Below are 16,250 nucleotides of genomic sequence, written 5' to 3' on the forward strand. Positions count from 1 at the left end.
CTTCTTCAAATGAAAATGAAACTTTGACACCTAATCTTGTACTGGGAAGTTTTATTTCTGGATGTGCCTCGGGTGGGCAGGCTAGGAAGGGCTGAATAGAGCTCGATCACTATTCTCCAAGCATTAGGAGACATTTTAGGGATCAAAAAAACTTCAGGGAACCATTGCTCCCCACTTTGAAGTGACCCTAATTTTACTCCAGTACCATCTCTCTGTGAGCTACTCCCAACTGCTACCCAACAACCCAACTCTGCTCCCTGCCCCCTCAAGATCCAAAGCAGTGACCCAATTCTCAAAATTTTATTTATCTTGTTGTTGTTTAGTCACTGAGTCATGTCTAACTCTTTGTGACTCCATGGACAGTAGCCCACCAGGTTCCTCTATCCATGGGATTTCCCAGGCAAGAATAGGTTGTCACTTCCTTCTCCAGGGGATTCTCCTGACCCAGGGATCAAATTCATATCTTCTGCATTGGCAGGCATATTCTTTACCGCTAAGCCACCAGGGAAGCCCAAACTCCCTAGGAGGATACAAAAAGCTGTTTATACCTGTGAAGTAGTTAAGCCTTACTAAAGCTAGCCAACCAACCAATCAATTGATGGTCAAACAAATCTAGGTTTATTAAGCAAAACGAAATAAAAGCAGTCAGTGTTGGTCACATTAAAACAATAAATAAAAAAGAACTCTCAGGTTCAGAAGACAAATGTTCTTAAGGAAGACTCTTTAGATGACATGAATTATGAGCCTGACTAGAGCTAAAGTGCATATACAGCTGTATTTTCCCTATTGGTGGTCTTGTTAGTCTTCTACATAGACGAAAATCACTTCTGCTTCTTCTGCGTTAACTGGTGTGATCCTCAGGCATGCCTCTTCCTCTGTCTAGGCTCACCTAAGCCCCTTCCCCTTCCACTTCATCCTTCCCATCTTTGAGATAATGGAGTCGAGGTTAATGACTTCTAAGGTTGCATCTTGGACTAATTTGTCTTCACAGAACTTCCTATAATTGGAGTGGATAAATGGATTTTGTCATGACTGGTATTTTCCTGTATGGCAAATAGAGACTACTGTAATCTCCGTGAGTCAAGAGACCTTGTCCATTTTCTTTATTGCTAACAACCCAGAATTTAGTGCCTGACACAAAATAGGTTTGCTATAAAAAAAAATCCTATTGATTGAAAAAAAAAAATGCCCAAAGGGACTTCCTTGGTGGCCCAGTGGCTAAGACTCCTGCTGCCAAATGCAGTGGGCCTGGGTTCAATCCTTGGTCAGGGAACTAGATCCCACATGTTGAAACTAGGAGTTCACATGCCACAACTAAAGATCTCACATGCTGCAACTAAGACCCAGCCCAGCCAAATAAATAAGTGGTTATTAAAAAAAGAAAGAGAAAAATAGCCATAATTCATGAATGAATGAGTGAATGAAAGTGATTCTTAAAGAAAGTGTCCACAAATGTTCCAGGATTTTGCTGTTCTTCAGTCACTAAGTTGTGTTCAACTCTTTGCCACCCCAAGGACTGCAGCATGCCAGGCTTCCCTGTCCTTCACTATCTCCAGAGGTTTGCTCAAACTCATGTCCACTGAGTCGGTGATGCCATCCAACCATCTCATCCTCTGTCATCCCCTTCTCCTCCAATCTTCAATCTTTCCCAGCATCAGGGTCTTTTCCAACGAGTTGGCTCTTTGCATCAGGTGGCCAAAGTACTGGAGCTTCAGCATCAGTCCTTCCAATGAGTATTCAGGGTTGATTTCCTTTAGGATTGTCTGGTTTGATCTCCTTGCTGTCCAAAGGACTCTCAAGAGTCTACTCCAGCACCACAGTTCCACGATTTTTTGTGACTTTCTGGCAAAATATCACTTCTTCCTGTGAAATCTACCAACTATGTTTTATTTTAAACCTAGACCTGGAGATATCATTAGATCAGGGGACCCATTCTAGTAATTTTGTTTTGTTCTCCTTATATAAGTAGAAAAGTGGCCTCTAACGTTTTAATTTCCATCATATCTCATGGTTACAGGACATGATTTACTTAAACCCAAGCCCAGGATATATAAGAAGCCAATGTTTGTGCATCCAAATACATTACCTTAAGCCTTGTATCATAAAAACAGTGCTTCTTGATTGAATTTCCCCTAATGAATGGAGTCCATAAAAAGGACTTATTTCCAACATCAATTAATCATACTCCAACAACTTACACTTCCACAAGTTACCACGCACCTCTTCACCAACAATAAAACACAGCAGCTTCACTCTGGATAGAATGCAGTTTGCTGTCAGGTAGAAATATATCCTGCCTTGAATAGTGGATATTTGCATCCGTTGCTGAGAGGCAGCAACATGTGTCCATGACCTGAGTGAAACACAGCTGTCAAGACAAAACTGCACTCAGAGAGGCCAGAAAGCTACTTGAGATATTCTTGCTGTTTACCACGTGTCTTTGAAGTTTGAAGTAGAGGATGGAGGTAACAGATTTATTAATACTCCCTTGTTCCTCAGACCAGCAGAGTCAGGGGAGCAATCCACTGCTAATGGCATGTCTTGTGGTCACTAATTCTTGGAAACATTTCAAAATTAATGATGCAATATGTAATTGTGGATTTTTACCTTTTGGGTTGACTCTGAAGTGCTCGAGGAAAGAAAACCTGGGGTAAAATGTTGGCACCTGTTGCTGTTGGCGTGGGTCAGTTGTTTTGCTTTCCAGTGTGATGTTAATTTCTATTGTACAACAAAATGAATCAGCTATACGTATACATATATCCCCTTTTTCGGATTTCCTTCCCATTTAGGTTACCACAGAGCATTATGCGGTGTTTCCTGTGGTACACAGGAGGTCCTCACTAGTTACCTATTTTATGCATGCATGCACAGTCACATCCATCACTTCGAGTCTGTGACCTCAAGGACCATAGCCCACTAGGCTGCTCTGTCCATGGGATTATCCCAGCAAGAATACTGGAGTGGGTTGTCATGCCCTCTTCCAGGGGATCTTCCCATCCAAGGGATTGAACTTGGGACTCCTGCATTGGCAGGCAGACTTTTTATAGCTGAGCTACCGGGGAAGCCCCCTATTTATTTTATATATAGTATTGTGCCTGTGAGCGAAGTCGCTTCAATTGTGTCTGACTCCCTGTGACCCCATTGACTTGCAGCTTCCCTTGTCCAGAGGCTTCCCCAGGTAAGAACACTGGAGTGGGTTGCTACGTCCTCCTCTGTGATATGTAGTATCAATAGTGAAAATAGGTCAATTCTAGTCTCCCAATTCATCCCATCCCTCTTTCCCCCTTGGTATCAATATATTTGTTCTCTATGTCTGTGTCTCTTTTTCTGCTTTGTAAATAAGGTTGTCCATACCAATTTTTTCAAAGTCCACATACATGTGTTAATATACAGGATTTGTCTTTCTGACTTATGTCTTTCTCTGTATGACATCTCTAGGTCCATGCACTTCTCTACAAATGACCCAATTTAGTCCCTTTCGGGACTGTCTTTTGTGCTAACGGCCAGTAGCATCTTTGTAAGCACTGCATCAACTGATGCAATTGCAGGCATTGTATCTGCATGTTGTTCCAGAGACCCCTGGTTCCAGGTAGTGGTGATAATGAGGTCAGCTGTGAGCCTGGCCTTAGATAAAGTGCAAACACAGCTATACTTTGCCCTTTAGTGATCCTGTGACATGTGTAGATGAAGATCTCATCTACTTCATCTGTGTTAACTGGTGTGAGCCTCAGGCCTGTCTCTTCCTCTTCCACGGCCCCTCATCGTGGATCATGCCGGTGAAGGCAGGGAGTAGGGAAAGAGAGTAGAGAAGGTAACACACAGAAAATGGTGACTCAGAGTAATGGCAAGGGAGAGTTGGAGACTTACTCAGATCGGGTTGCCAGGGAAGCCTTGGATTGTGGTTTGATATTTAAACTGAGATCTGAACAATGAGAAAAACAGGATCAGCAGGTGCAAAGGCCCTGAGGTTGGAAAGAATGATAATAACAAGCAGAAGCAGCAGCTGTGTAGAGCAGTGGCATGGTGCAGTGGGTAAGGGCAAAGGCTTTGGGATCCTATGAGTTGCCACCACCAAGCTGGCTCATCACCAGTGACTTTGAACAGGTCTCTTCTCCTTTCTTTTTTTCCCCCCTTCCCTTTTCTATGTCTATTTCCTCACTTTAGAAATAAAGATATTACATAAAAATATTCTTATGGTGCCTTATAGCTCTGAGTCTACGCAATTCTTTTTATTAGCTTGTTCATCTTAAAACCTGCCACATAGCAATTTATCAGTCCCTTATAAGACACATTAGTTTCTTATTCAGTTCAGTTCAGTTGCTCAATCATGTCTGACCCCATGGACTGCAGCACACCAGGCTTCCCTGTTCATCGCCAACTCCCGGAGCTTGCTCAAACGCACATCCGTCTAGTTGGTGAAGCCATCCAACCATCTCATCCTCTGTCTTCCCCTTCTCCTCCTGTCTTCAATCTTTCCCAGCATCAGGGGCTTTTCCTTCGTATAGGGTGGCCAAAGTATTGGAATTTCAGCTTCAGCATCAGTCCTTCCAGTGGTCCAGGCCTCAGGGTGTGTGTCTATCCAAACTATAATGGCCCCTGGAGCCAACAGCCTTCAACAGCATCTGGAGGCAGATACAGCCCATGGATTATTCTTCATGATAGTTCAGTCACTGCAATAGTGGGCAGTGACAGTGTAGCACAGTATCTCCTGAAATAATAGGAACATTGGTGTCTGGGCCCAGCAAACCAGGGCACAGCTCTTAACATGGGTCTTGAACAGCATAGTAGGGCCAGGTGACCTCACGCACTCTAGTGGTTGGCAGATGTCTAGCTAATAACAGCAGTGAAGGGAACCTAGAGAAAAAGAAACTGGAAGATACAGCTTAGTAACTTAAAGGCCGTAAGGCATATCCTCTGGGGACTCCCAAATATAATTATAGGCTGTACTTTGTAGGAGTATGAAAATCCTACAGTAGCAAATGAGACCCAAGATGCAGATATACAGTTTATTAGATTACTATGGCCTGGAGAAACACAGACTTCATAAATATTTTAATTTTGACATTCAGGCATAGATAGCAGTGTGCTGGGCAAAACTTATTTTAGTTCTTGATTAATATAGAACTCTGTGTATGTAGAATTATCCAGAAGGCTATTATTATTGCCTTTGTCTCATTTAGAAATCCTTCCCTAACTGTGCTAACATGTTATTAATGTCATTCAATATTTTCTTGCTTATATGTATTTGTTCTCTTAAAATTCTACCGAGATCTTGAGTTTCTGGGAAAAAAAGTGTGCAACAGAAAACCAAGAACAATTCCATAGAAATATTAGGTCTGTACAATGTAGACACCAACTTTTACAGTTTTTATTCATAGTTACCAATATTTAAGACTATCCCTTCAAAATTAATTAAAAGTTCACATCAGTTTGCAGGTGTGCCCTCCCTTAATGGGCTTCCCTGGGGTTTCAGTGGTAAAGAACCTACCAACCAATGCAGTGGATGTGAGTTTGATCTCTGGGTCTGAAAGAACCTCTGGAGAAGGAAATGGCAACCCACTCCAGGATTCTTGCCTAGGAAGTCCCATAAACAATGGAGCCTGGTGGGCCACAGTCTATGGGGTCTCAAAAGAGTTGGACAGGACTTAGAGACTAAACAACAGCAATAATAACAACCTCCCTCAAGGCCTCATGACTCATTCCTTTGTCCTGGTCAAAAGAAAATACAGAGCATCCCCAGAAAATTCGTTGTGGTTTCTGTACAGGTGAAAATTCATGACTTAAGAGATAACTGAGTGAAGAGGTCTGCTGAGACCAGGTGCCATAGCAGAAATGAAAGAGTCCTGCCTCTCTCTAGCTCAGCCACAGTGTACTATAAGGACTGGAACTATGGAGACGAAGTGATGAACTGCAAGAGAAGGACAAAGTGAAGGATGTGAGTCATCAATATTGCTCAAACACGTACAGTCATCCACTTGGAACTCATGAAAAGGCAGTTTCTACAATCAGCTCCAAGATAGCCATGGGTAGTTCTAGAAGCAAAGAATAGATATGGATATATTTTGTTGCAGCATTAAAAGTTTATCCTCACTGAAAGATATTATGAATTGCTCTGTCTACAGTTTATGCAAAATGGGGACAATAATAATAATGCCTACACTGTGGGATTGGAAGATTAAATGTAATTAAATATAAAGTGCTTACCACAGTGCTTGGCACCTATACTGACCCCAAAATATCATTATTATTATTAGATTTAAGGTAAGGTATTTCTAGGAAAGATTCCTTTGAGAAACAGTCTCTTTTCATAATGGTATTATCCGGATAAACACTCTGTTCCTCTCTCTATATATTAAATAGTAATAGCACAAAAGCTGATGGCCATTGTATTACTCATTTCCAGCAGTTTTGGCCTTTTTCATTTCATTTCAGAACATTCAGTGGTTTTTCAACATACCTTGAAGGAATGGTAATGTCAAAACTACGGCATCTTGCCTTTAGTGAATCCTTGGGACACTGCTTCTGAAGTCAACATTATATTAGGATGCATTCTATAAAAATGTGATTTATGAGACCATTCTTTTCTGATATTTGATTGGTGTTCTTTTTATGTAAGAAAAGGAGAAGCTCAATTTTAACGTGAAGAATTATGAAAGTGCCTCTCCCATGTCAGTGTGTTGTCTTGTTTTGAGATGAACCTGTGCAATTACTTGAGCCAGCATGTGTTCACTTGTGCTTAAAACACAATCCAGCTGTTTCTGGATTGACTTGAACCATCAATTAAAAACCACAGAACTGTAGCCTTTTGTCTAGTTCCCTGAGCCATATCTTGAGTTATGGACCCCTTTTAGAATATGCTGTACTAAAGTCGCTTCAGTTGTGTCCGACTCTGAAATCTTATGGACTGTAGCCCCCCAGGCTCTTCGGTCCATGAGATTCTCCAGGCAGGAATACTGGAATGGGTTGCCATTTCCTTGTTCAGGGGATCTTCCTGACCTAGGGATCGAACCCACATCTCTTATGTCTCCTGCATTGGCAGACAGGTTCTTTACCACCAGTGCCATCTGGGAAGCCCCTTAGAATATGTTGCTCAATATAAACTCTTTTCCTTTCATTCTTAAAGTTACCTGAACTTTGTTGCCATGTATTATTTGCTGACTTAATAATACTTCAGTCATTTATTTCAAATATCATAGGGTCACCACCAGGGACTACAGATGCTGAAGAAACAGTTCTTGGAGTATGAAGATAGGTACCAAATGAGGCAGGTGGGGATCAGTTAATTCTGACTTGGGGAAATGGGCTGACCTCACTTCAAAGCATATGCCCTTTTGTCACATCTGGACAGATGAGCAGGGGTTTTACCAGGCAAGGAGGTGAGGGAGTTTGTATGTTTAGGTGATGGGTCCCCAAATGTGTTTTCACATGTAAAACACAAGGAATTGAACTTCAACTACTTCAAGTTCAACTGTTTCAACTGAACTGCTTTCAAGCTGCTCGCAGTCAACAGAGAAAATAACACACAAGATGTGTGATAATGAAGACACTGATTTACAGGATGTAAAAATGGGGAAATCAAATCACTTGGTTTTCTGTGGACTTTAATCAGAAAAAAATAAATTATCCATCTTTCAGGGCATGGAAACAGCATGAGACTTCCTATTGACCTACTGCTTACTACCAGATGTCATTCAGAAAGTTATCCCTCTGCCTCTTCTTCACTAAGGAGTGGCTGGTGGCACATCCTGAAAAGCTGCTCACGACTTGGGTAGTGGAGGGGGAGCAGAAGAAATTCCCTGGTGGTTCAGTGCTTACGACTGCACACTTTCACGGCCGTGGCCCTGGCTTGAGCCTTGGTCGGGGAACAAAGTGGGGTTCCCAGGTGGCTCAGCGGGTAAAGAATCTGCCTGCAATGTAGGAGATGCAGGTTTGATCCCTGAGTCAGGAAGACCTCCTGGAAGAGGAAATGGCAACCCACTCCAGTATTCCTGCCTGGAGAATCCCATAGACAGAGGAGCCTGGTGGGCTACAGTCCATGGGGTTGCAAAGAGTCGGACACGACTGAAGTGACTGAGTGCACGTGGGTGGGGAACAAAGACCCCACAAGCTGCACAGTGTGGCCAAAAAAAGAGGGGGCACGGAGCTGAAATAAGAGTCGAAAAAGAGTCTGTGCTTCACTGTTCATTGTCTTAAACCAGTGATTCCTGAATGTACCCAGAGAAGGCAAACATTCCCAACACATGTTTCTGCAGTTCCAAACATTCTTCAGGTTTGTTTTCCATGTTTAGTGAAGGTATTCAGGATTAGGTTAGGTAGCAACATGATCCACTGTACACTCATCTGGAAACTTGTCCTGGAAGTGTTTTCTTGATGAAGACGAACTATTTTGGAACAAAGTCAAAACAGAGGTTAGAACTGGAACTATGTTAAGACTTGTTCATAAGGTACATGGTATGTGTTTACTTCATTCCCTGTCAAATGTGATGGGCTTTAGAGCAGCTCATAAATGAAGCTCATGGAAATGCAAACGTGGTGCCTCCTTTCAGGATTCCTCAGGAATGCAGCGCTTGTCCAGTTAGCCTGGGCCTCTGAATGCTGCTGGCTCCATCCGACCCCTGCCAGCTCCCTAAAAGCAACTTGATCACAGCCAAGGATGGCCCTGGTATTCTTTTCCCTGTTACGTTGGCATGTTCCTGTTAGAGGGAAGATTGTCTAAACTCCAAATAATGAACTTAAAGGGAATGAGCTGAAATATCCCTGCTCTAGTAGGCCGATTACCAAGACGGCCCCAAATGCTCTCATCTTCCTGTAATCCCCTCCTCCTCTTTTGTGCAGAGCGGACCTAGGATTCTACAGAACAGGACATTTCAAAAGGGATGGGATGTCACTTCTGAGATTAGGTTTTAAGTGTATGACTTCCCTCTGGCTACTGCTATGATTTGCTAGCAGTTTCTTTCACTCCGCGGCTCTTCTTGCTGGCTTGCACTGGGGAAGAAAGCTGACATATTTTGAGTTGCCCTATGGAGAGGCGCATATGGTAAGGAACTGGGATAACCAACAACCAACCAGTGAGTGAGTGAAGCCCTCAGTCCAAAAGCCTGCAAGGAACAGACTCCTGTCAGTGACCATGTGAGTGACTAAGCTTGGAGGCAGATCTTTTTGTCTGTTGCACATTAAGATGACCGTAGCCTGTGAGAATCCCTAAGCTGGAGGACCAGCTAAGCTGGACCCAGATTCTGGACCTATAGAAACTGAGATAATAATTGATGCTGTTTCAAGGCACCAAATTTTGAAGTAATTTGTTTCACAGAGATGGATAACTATTTCACCTGCTTATAGAAGGTGGCACCAGTGGTAAAGAACCTGCTTGCCAGTGAAGATACAAGAGATGTGGATTCGATCCCTGGTTTGGGAAACTCTCCTGGAGGAGGAGATGGCAACTTGCTCCAGTATCCTTGCCTGGAGAATCCCATGGACAGAGGAGCCTGGCAGGCTACAGTCCTTGGAGTTGCAAACAGCTGGACACAACTGAAGTGACTTCACACACACACATGGAAGTGGTAAGGTTTGGAAGTTGGGACAAAGATTGGAAAGAGAATAGGTACATATATTTGTGTCTTTCTGAGTCACCAACCAGATCGAATCTTTATGACAGATATTTAGTATATAAAAACAACATCCTGGCGAGGGTGGTGTGGGCATGTTTTGGACAAAACTTAGGTTATGGAAACTCAGTTATTTGGCTCAGACACATAGCTTAGAAGGTAATAGACACGTGAGAAACTAGAATCTTACTCTGAAGTCTTAGTTCTTTCACCCTAGCCAGTCATAAGAGGCAGTGGTAGGGTTGGGATTAGGGTGGAAATCAGAATCACCTCTAGATCTTTTTTCAAGCTGGTTATGTTACTTTCCTTTCCGATAGTTTGGGCCAGACTATAGCACACTGCGCGACTGCACCTTAAGAGCACTGAACTTACACAAGTGCAACTTCATCCTTTGTGTCTTGGACTAATAAGTAGAAAATAAGACATGTACCTTTCAAGTAGGTTCTGATTGAAGGTCCAGTAGTCCTTAGACGCCTCTGCAGTGCTGAGTAAGGTGATCACGTGGTTTTAGCATGCTGGTATTGGATGGTTTAAATTATGTTAATAAAGAACAGCACCCAGAATGCCATTATTTGATGGGCTCAAGCTTGTCTGATGTGGCAGATCCTCTCTCACCTACAGCCCCAAATTGGCAAAATGGGTTTAGCTAAGCAAGGACAAGTTGGACAGAAGTGGATGCGTGGCGAGTGCAGCTTTCATTCAGTAGTAAGAACAGGATGATGTAGTGATGAAGGAACCCACTTCAGTGGTGCATCTTAGAAACATGTGCATGGCCCTGGAGATCCCTATAATTGCTTCTAGAGCTGAGCAAGGCAGCTGCAGAATTGATTAGACTCCAACAGGCCGTGGCCCTGTGTCATCCACTCCCGGACCAGGTCCAGGGGCTCTCCTCCACCTTTAGCCCTGGTCCTAATGAAAGCATCACTGGGACTCTCATTGTTCATGGATCTCCTGTAGATCACAGCCTTGCTTCCATAGCAACGGCCTAACACAGTTATGCAGGACAGTACAATTAACTGACAGAGACTATAGTTTCTCCTGGACAAGATGACTGTAGCAGCTTTTCCTTACTTCAGCTCCTTCCTGCTACCTCTTTGCATTTTGCAGAGGATTTTCTAGAGCTGCTGTTGTTAAGTCGCTTCAGTCGTGTCTGACTTTGTGCGACCCCATGGAAAGCAGCCCACCAGGCTCTCTGTCCCTGGGATTCTCCAGACAAGAACACTGGAGTGGGTTGCCATTTCCTTCTCCAATGCATGCATGCATGCTAAGTCACTTCAGTCGTGTCTGACTCCATGTGACCTTATGGACAGCAGCCCACCAGGCTCCTCTGTCCACAGGATTCTCTAGGCAAGAATACTGGAGCAGCACTGCCCAATAAGGCAGCCACTGGCCACATAAGACCCTATAGCATTTGCAATGTGGCTGGTGAGACTGAGGGATTCCATTTTTCATTTAGGATTTAAGTCTTTACTGAATGTTACAATATTGCTTCTGTTTTATGTTTTCATTCATTGGCTGGGAGGCATGTGAGGTCCTAGCTCCTCGACAAGGGATCAAACCTACACCCCCTGCATTGGAAGGTGAATCCTAACCACTGGGCCATCAAGGAAGATTCCTATTTAGTTTAATGTAAACATTCATTTAAACTGAAATAATCATATGTAGCTGGTGGCTAATGTGTTGGTCACACAGCTCTAGAAGCTGTTGTCCTTATGTCATTCTTTTGTTAATTTATTTCTGGGTAATATTTCTAGAACATTTTCTACATGTCAGGCACAGTATATAGAATGCTGTGTGCACTCATCCAATTTTTACAAAACCTGATGAAGTTGATTCTATTATTCATTTTCCAGAGCAGAAACTGGAATTTTAGAGAGCTGAAGTGGCCTGCCCATGTGCCGCTACTGGTAAAGAACCTGTCTGCCAATGCAGGAGGGTTTGACCCCTGGGTTGGGAAGATCCCCTGGAGAAGGGATTGGCAACCCACTCCGGTATTCTTGCCTGGAGAATCCCAGGGGCAGAAGAGCCTGGCTGGCTACAGTCCATAGGGTCGCAAAGAGTCGGACGCACTCCTCAAATCATTCAGGCAAGAGACAGAGTTCAAAATAAAGTTTATCTGGCTCCAGTCCTGTGTCTCCTACATAGATGAATGAGGTTAAATCTGCAGAAATGGAGGATGAAGCAGAATAGACGCAAGATGATTTAAAATATAACTCTTGTTATAATGGGTTATTTCATTTTATTGCTTATTGTAAACACTTTGGCCACAGCAAATACATTAGTTTTTAAATAACTGTAATTCAAAGCTTTCACATCGTATACTATTTCCCCCCAAGATGTGTCATCTATGAGAATAATCAGCGAACTCCAAAAGTCTATACTGACATTGTGCACATTTACGCTATTGTGACACTAAATACAAATAGTAAAAATGCTCATCTATTGGAGGTCTATGGGTTTGTGATATGCCTTAAGGGAGGTCTTAAAACCACTCGGAGAAGAGAGATGGTGTGGATTGTAATAGCTCCTATGCGAGTAATGTTGGCAGAACATAGGAGGTATGCAGTAAACATTTATTGACAGCAAAGATGATGAGAATTCAATTACTGCTGGACTTGCCCTCTCCATTTTTTATTAAGGAATATATGGTGCATTGGGAAATATCACTCTGAATGTCACAGAGGCTTTGACACTTTGACTTGTGTAGCTACTGTGTAATCGGGTCTGATCACACTTGCAGAAGAGAGATAAATTAAAGCATATGTACTGTTAAAATTGTGCTAAAATCTCAGTTACTAGGTAGGACAGGCTGGAATGCTTGAATGGTTTCCATTTTCATAAGCAAGAAAATCACAGTGCCTGAAAATCAAGCTAGTCGTTCAAAACAAATCTAGCTTTCAGATCTCACTGGCAGTTAGACTGTATTTCAGTTCAGTCAATGTCTTTGAAAGTAAAATATGCTACTTATATGAGTTACTGAGTTTCCTAACTATGATTTTTACTTTAAGACATTTCTTTTGATTGTTTTATTCAGCAAAACTCTTAGCATCATTTTGGGATTTCACTAAATTATGCTGATAATGTTGGATTAAACATTTTAGATTTAATTGCAAAGTGACACACACATTTCATGATCTATTCTCAATATTGTGTCAACGTACAACTTTAAATACATGAAAATAGAAATGTTAAGATCACTTGCAGCAATGAATATGGCATATTAGAATTATTTATTAAAAACTTTTACACCTAAAGGTAGGCACTTTATAAAATTTGGGTTTTGGCAAAAGGCAACAGTTTGACATCAATATCTTACTTTTCCATTAACTGTGCAACTTTTCAAGAGACTAGATTATTAAAACATTACAAGAGACATAGAAATTTGTCCAAGTTGCATGTGAGTGGAGTTATACAAAACAGAATCCAAGCTTCATTTTCCCCTCTTCTTTTTGTAAACTGCTATTTAGCTTCCTGGTCAAGTTCTCAATTCTACTCCCTGATATAAAATCCCATGGGATTCTGGCTTCTCATCTTTTAATCTGAAGTGAAGTATTTGTTGCTTGTGGAACTTGGTACGAATTTTTTTTCACAGTTGGAATTACCATTATTATCATATACCACATAGAGTCAGATGATTTTTAGGTGGCAATAGCTAGCAGTGAAGAGCTCTTGGCTTCAAGCGGCTGTTGAGTCCTTTGGATTATGTTTTAAGTCTCCAATTATGTAGATTCAACTACCCCTGCTGTTTTCATTCTTGGTGATGGAGTAATTCACTTCACTTCTGTCTAAAACATGAGCAGAGCTTTGGGGGCCCACTGAACCCATCTACCATTTGACTTAGCTCTCCCTTCTCAAGCAGGTCTCTACCGGGTAGTCAGCCAGAGTCTGTTAGGAGTCTTGGCGACAGGGAGCTTCACAAAGCAATCTAGTCAGTAAGAAAACCCCAACTGCCCTTTCTTATACTGAAACCCGAGTTCTCTTCCTGCAACTTCCATCTAGTGTTTCCCACAGTGTAAGGCACAGAGTAGGCTTTCAGGCACTTGATCTGCATTTGTGGATGAACAAAAAGACTGAAGAGTTCTATTTCTGACTCATAAAGCTACAGAAGATGTGTAGAAGATGATTCCTCATGTGGTTCAGGGTATCCTCGTATCTGACATAAATCTTCTCTTTTTCAGGGTGAAGATTGCCATTTCCTTCATCTGTTCCTTAAGCGACACGAATTTCCGATGTTTTGTCTACCCGTTACTCTTATCTGAGTGTGCTTCTGTTGATCAGTAGACCTCTTCAAATGTGGTCCCTGTGAACCCAACATAATACCCCAGATGGGATCGAGCTCTGAGTAGGGTAGAAATCCTGTCTCTTCTCTTAGCCTGGATATTCCACTTGACATATTGTCCAACCCAAAAGGATGTTCCTTAGGGCTATCCTTTCCTGTTTGTTTCTGAGTAGAGGCATTTTATTCTAGGCAAGATTGCTGACTGGCACATGCTCTGTTCCAGGAGAAGGATTACTTCCTCGAATTTCCAGGATATGGAGGGGGTGGAGAACGCTGTGCTGGGGTCGGGGAGTATGGAGGAGGCAAGTCTGCACAGTATTCCATCTCATGGTCATAATTATAGGGGGGTGGTGCCACTGGAAAAAAACAAGACGAGAAATGCATCAGGCATTTAGCAATGATAGAGTGTCCATTATATTTGAGACACTCAGCTGTGTACTCTGGGGGAGGACATAATTTTTACAAAGGTTCCTATAGTCAAAACTATGGTTTTTTTCAGTCGTCATGTACGGTGATGAGAGTTGGGCCATAAAGAAGGCTGGGAGCCGAAGGATTGATGCTTTTGAACTGTGGTGCTAGAGAAGACTCTTGAGAGTCTCTTGGATGGCAAGGAGATCAAAACAATCAATTCTAAAGGAATTCAACCTTGAATATTCATTGGAAGGACTGAGGCTGAAGCTGAAGCTCCAATACTTTGGCCTGACTCAAAGAGTTGACTCACTGGAAGAGACCCGGATCCTGGGAAAGACTGAAGGCCAAAGGAGAAGAGGGCGGCAGAGGCTATGATGGTTAGACAGCATCACCGACTCAATAGACATGAATTTGAGCAAACTCTGGGAGATAGTGAAGGAGAGGGGAGCTTGGCATGCTGCAGTCCATGAGGTCACAGAGTTGGACACGACAGTGACTGAACAACACAACAACATAATTTTTGCTCTCAATAATCAGTTTTATCAGGCTGAGGACACATGTGTATGAAAAGTAAAGTGCTATAAAAAATGGTGCTATCTGAGACAAGTGCTCGGACCTGGTGCACTGGGAAGACCCAGAGGGATTGGGTGGAGAGGGAGGTGGGAGGGGGGACCGGGATGGGGAATACATGTAAATCCATGGCTGATTCATGTCAATGTATGACAAAAACCACTACAATATTGTGAAGTAATTAGCCTCCAACTAATAAAAATAAATGAAAAAAAAAAAACGGTGCTATCGACCAAAGTATTAGAATTGGTGGCTTAAGGCAAATTTCTTGGAAAGATCATCTTGAAGTGACAGATAGAGAAAGGACTAAAGGATAATTCAAGATGAATAAAAGTTCTGAAAGAGTAAAAAACTTTTATTCAAAGCAAAAACTACACGGAAAAGAGAAATGGGAAAAGATATTGAGAAATCTAATTGTATCAACATCATGGTGGGCTTGGACTCTCACAAAAGGTGTGTGTGATATGCAGTTTTTAGAGATTTTTTTTTTTGAATATGATAGTATGCTTTAGGAAGATGACTCTGTCAGCATTATGGATTCAGGTGGACCAAACAAAAGGTGAGATGATGTAGTAGCATACGTGAGGGATTATAAAGGACTCATGGAAATTGGTGGTGGGGATTATTAGGAGCTCTTGAGCATTTGAGAGCTTCAGTGATGACAGGGTGTTTGGAAAAGAGGTAGAGAGCAAGAAGGTATGGAGGTATTGGGTGCCTGGTACTGGGCTCCTGTAACTTGGAGGGTCATGGAGTCATTATAGAAATAAGAAACAAACAAAAGGGAAGACAAACAGGTTTGCAAATGAGGATGGAGAAGCTTTTTCAAATCTCATTAGAAAAAGTTTCTTTAATTTATTTACTGTAATACACATCAGTGTGTTTTAAAATCATGTTTAATATAACAAAATCATATTTGTTATGATTATATATGGACATCTATTTTGTCATGCTCTCCACCCCATCTACAGGGTTGGAAAAGAGGTACTCCTTGAGTACTCCATGTCTTCAAGAACCAAATCACTTGGAAACATCTGAGCAACCCTTCTGGTGATTTGCCAGTAGTTTTGATTTATCATCGGGATCACAATTCTAGTTAGAAATTGACATGTCTTAATTGCTTCTTGTGAATGTAACCTAAACCACAGACTAATGTTATAATAATGTGAATAAACAGCCAAGCTTTCACTTTTAGAAAGGCAGAGAAGAACAAGCAACATTTCAACAAACCTCAACAGGTCTTTTCAATTGTACTCTTACTGATAAGACTATGGTAGCATTCTGATCAATATGCATGTATTCATAACCATAGGACTTCACCCTATATGCAAACACAAGCTGTTTTCTTCAGCATCTCTTTATTTTGTATTTGTGTTTTAAATTTTTAA

At 42.0% G+C, this 16,250-nt stretch overlaps 1 protein-coding gene across 1 annotated transcript in view; it reads right to left on the reverse strand.

The window, feature by feature from the left end:
- Positions 1 to 11,821: 11,821 nt before the first annotated feature.
- The window catches only part of CYYR1 (cysteine and tyrosine rich 1), a 126,961-nt gene continuing 122,532 nt past the window's right edge, over positions 11,822 to 16,250 (reverse strand). The window contains exon 4 of the mRNA XM_070455113.1: positions 11,822 to 14,240. Within this exon, the coding sequence (XP_070311214.1) occupies positions 14,116 to 14,240 (125 nt within the window). The 3' untranslated portion in view covers positions 11,822 to 14,115. The remainder of the gene's footprint in view (positions 14,241 to 16,250) is intronic.

Source organism: Odocoileus virginianus, chromosome 25 (genome assembly GCF_023699985.2).
Source record: "Odocoileus virginianus isolate 20LAN1187 ecotype Illinois chromosome 25, Ovbor_1.2, whole genome shotgun sequence".
Lineage (NCBI taxonomy): Eukaryota > Metazoa > Chordata > Mammalia > Artiodactyla > Cervidae > Odocoileus > Odocoileus virginianus.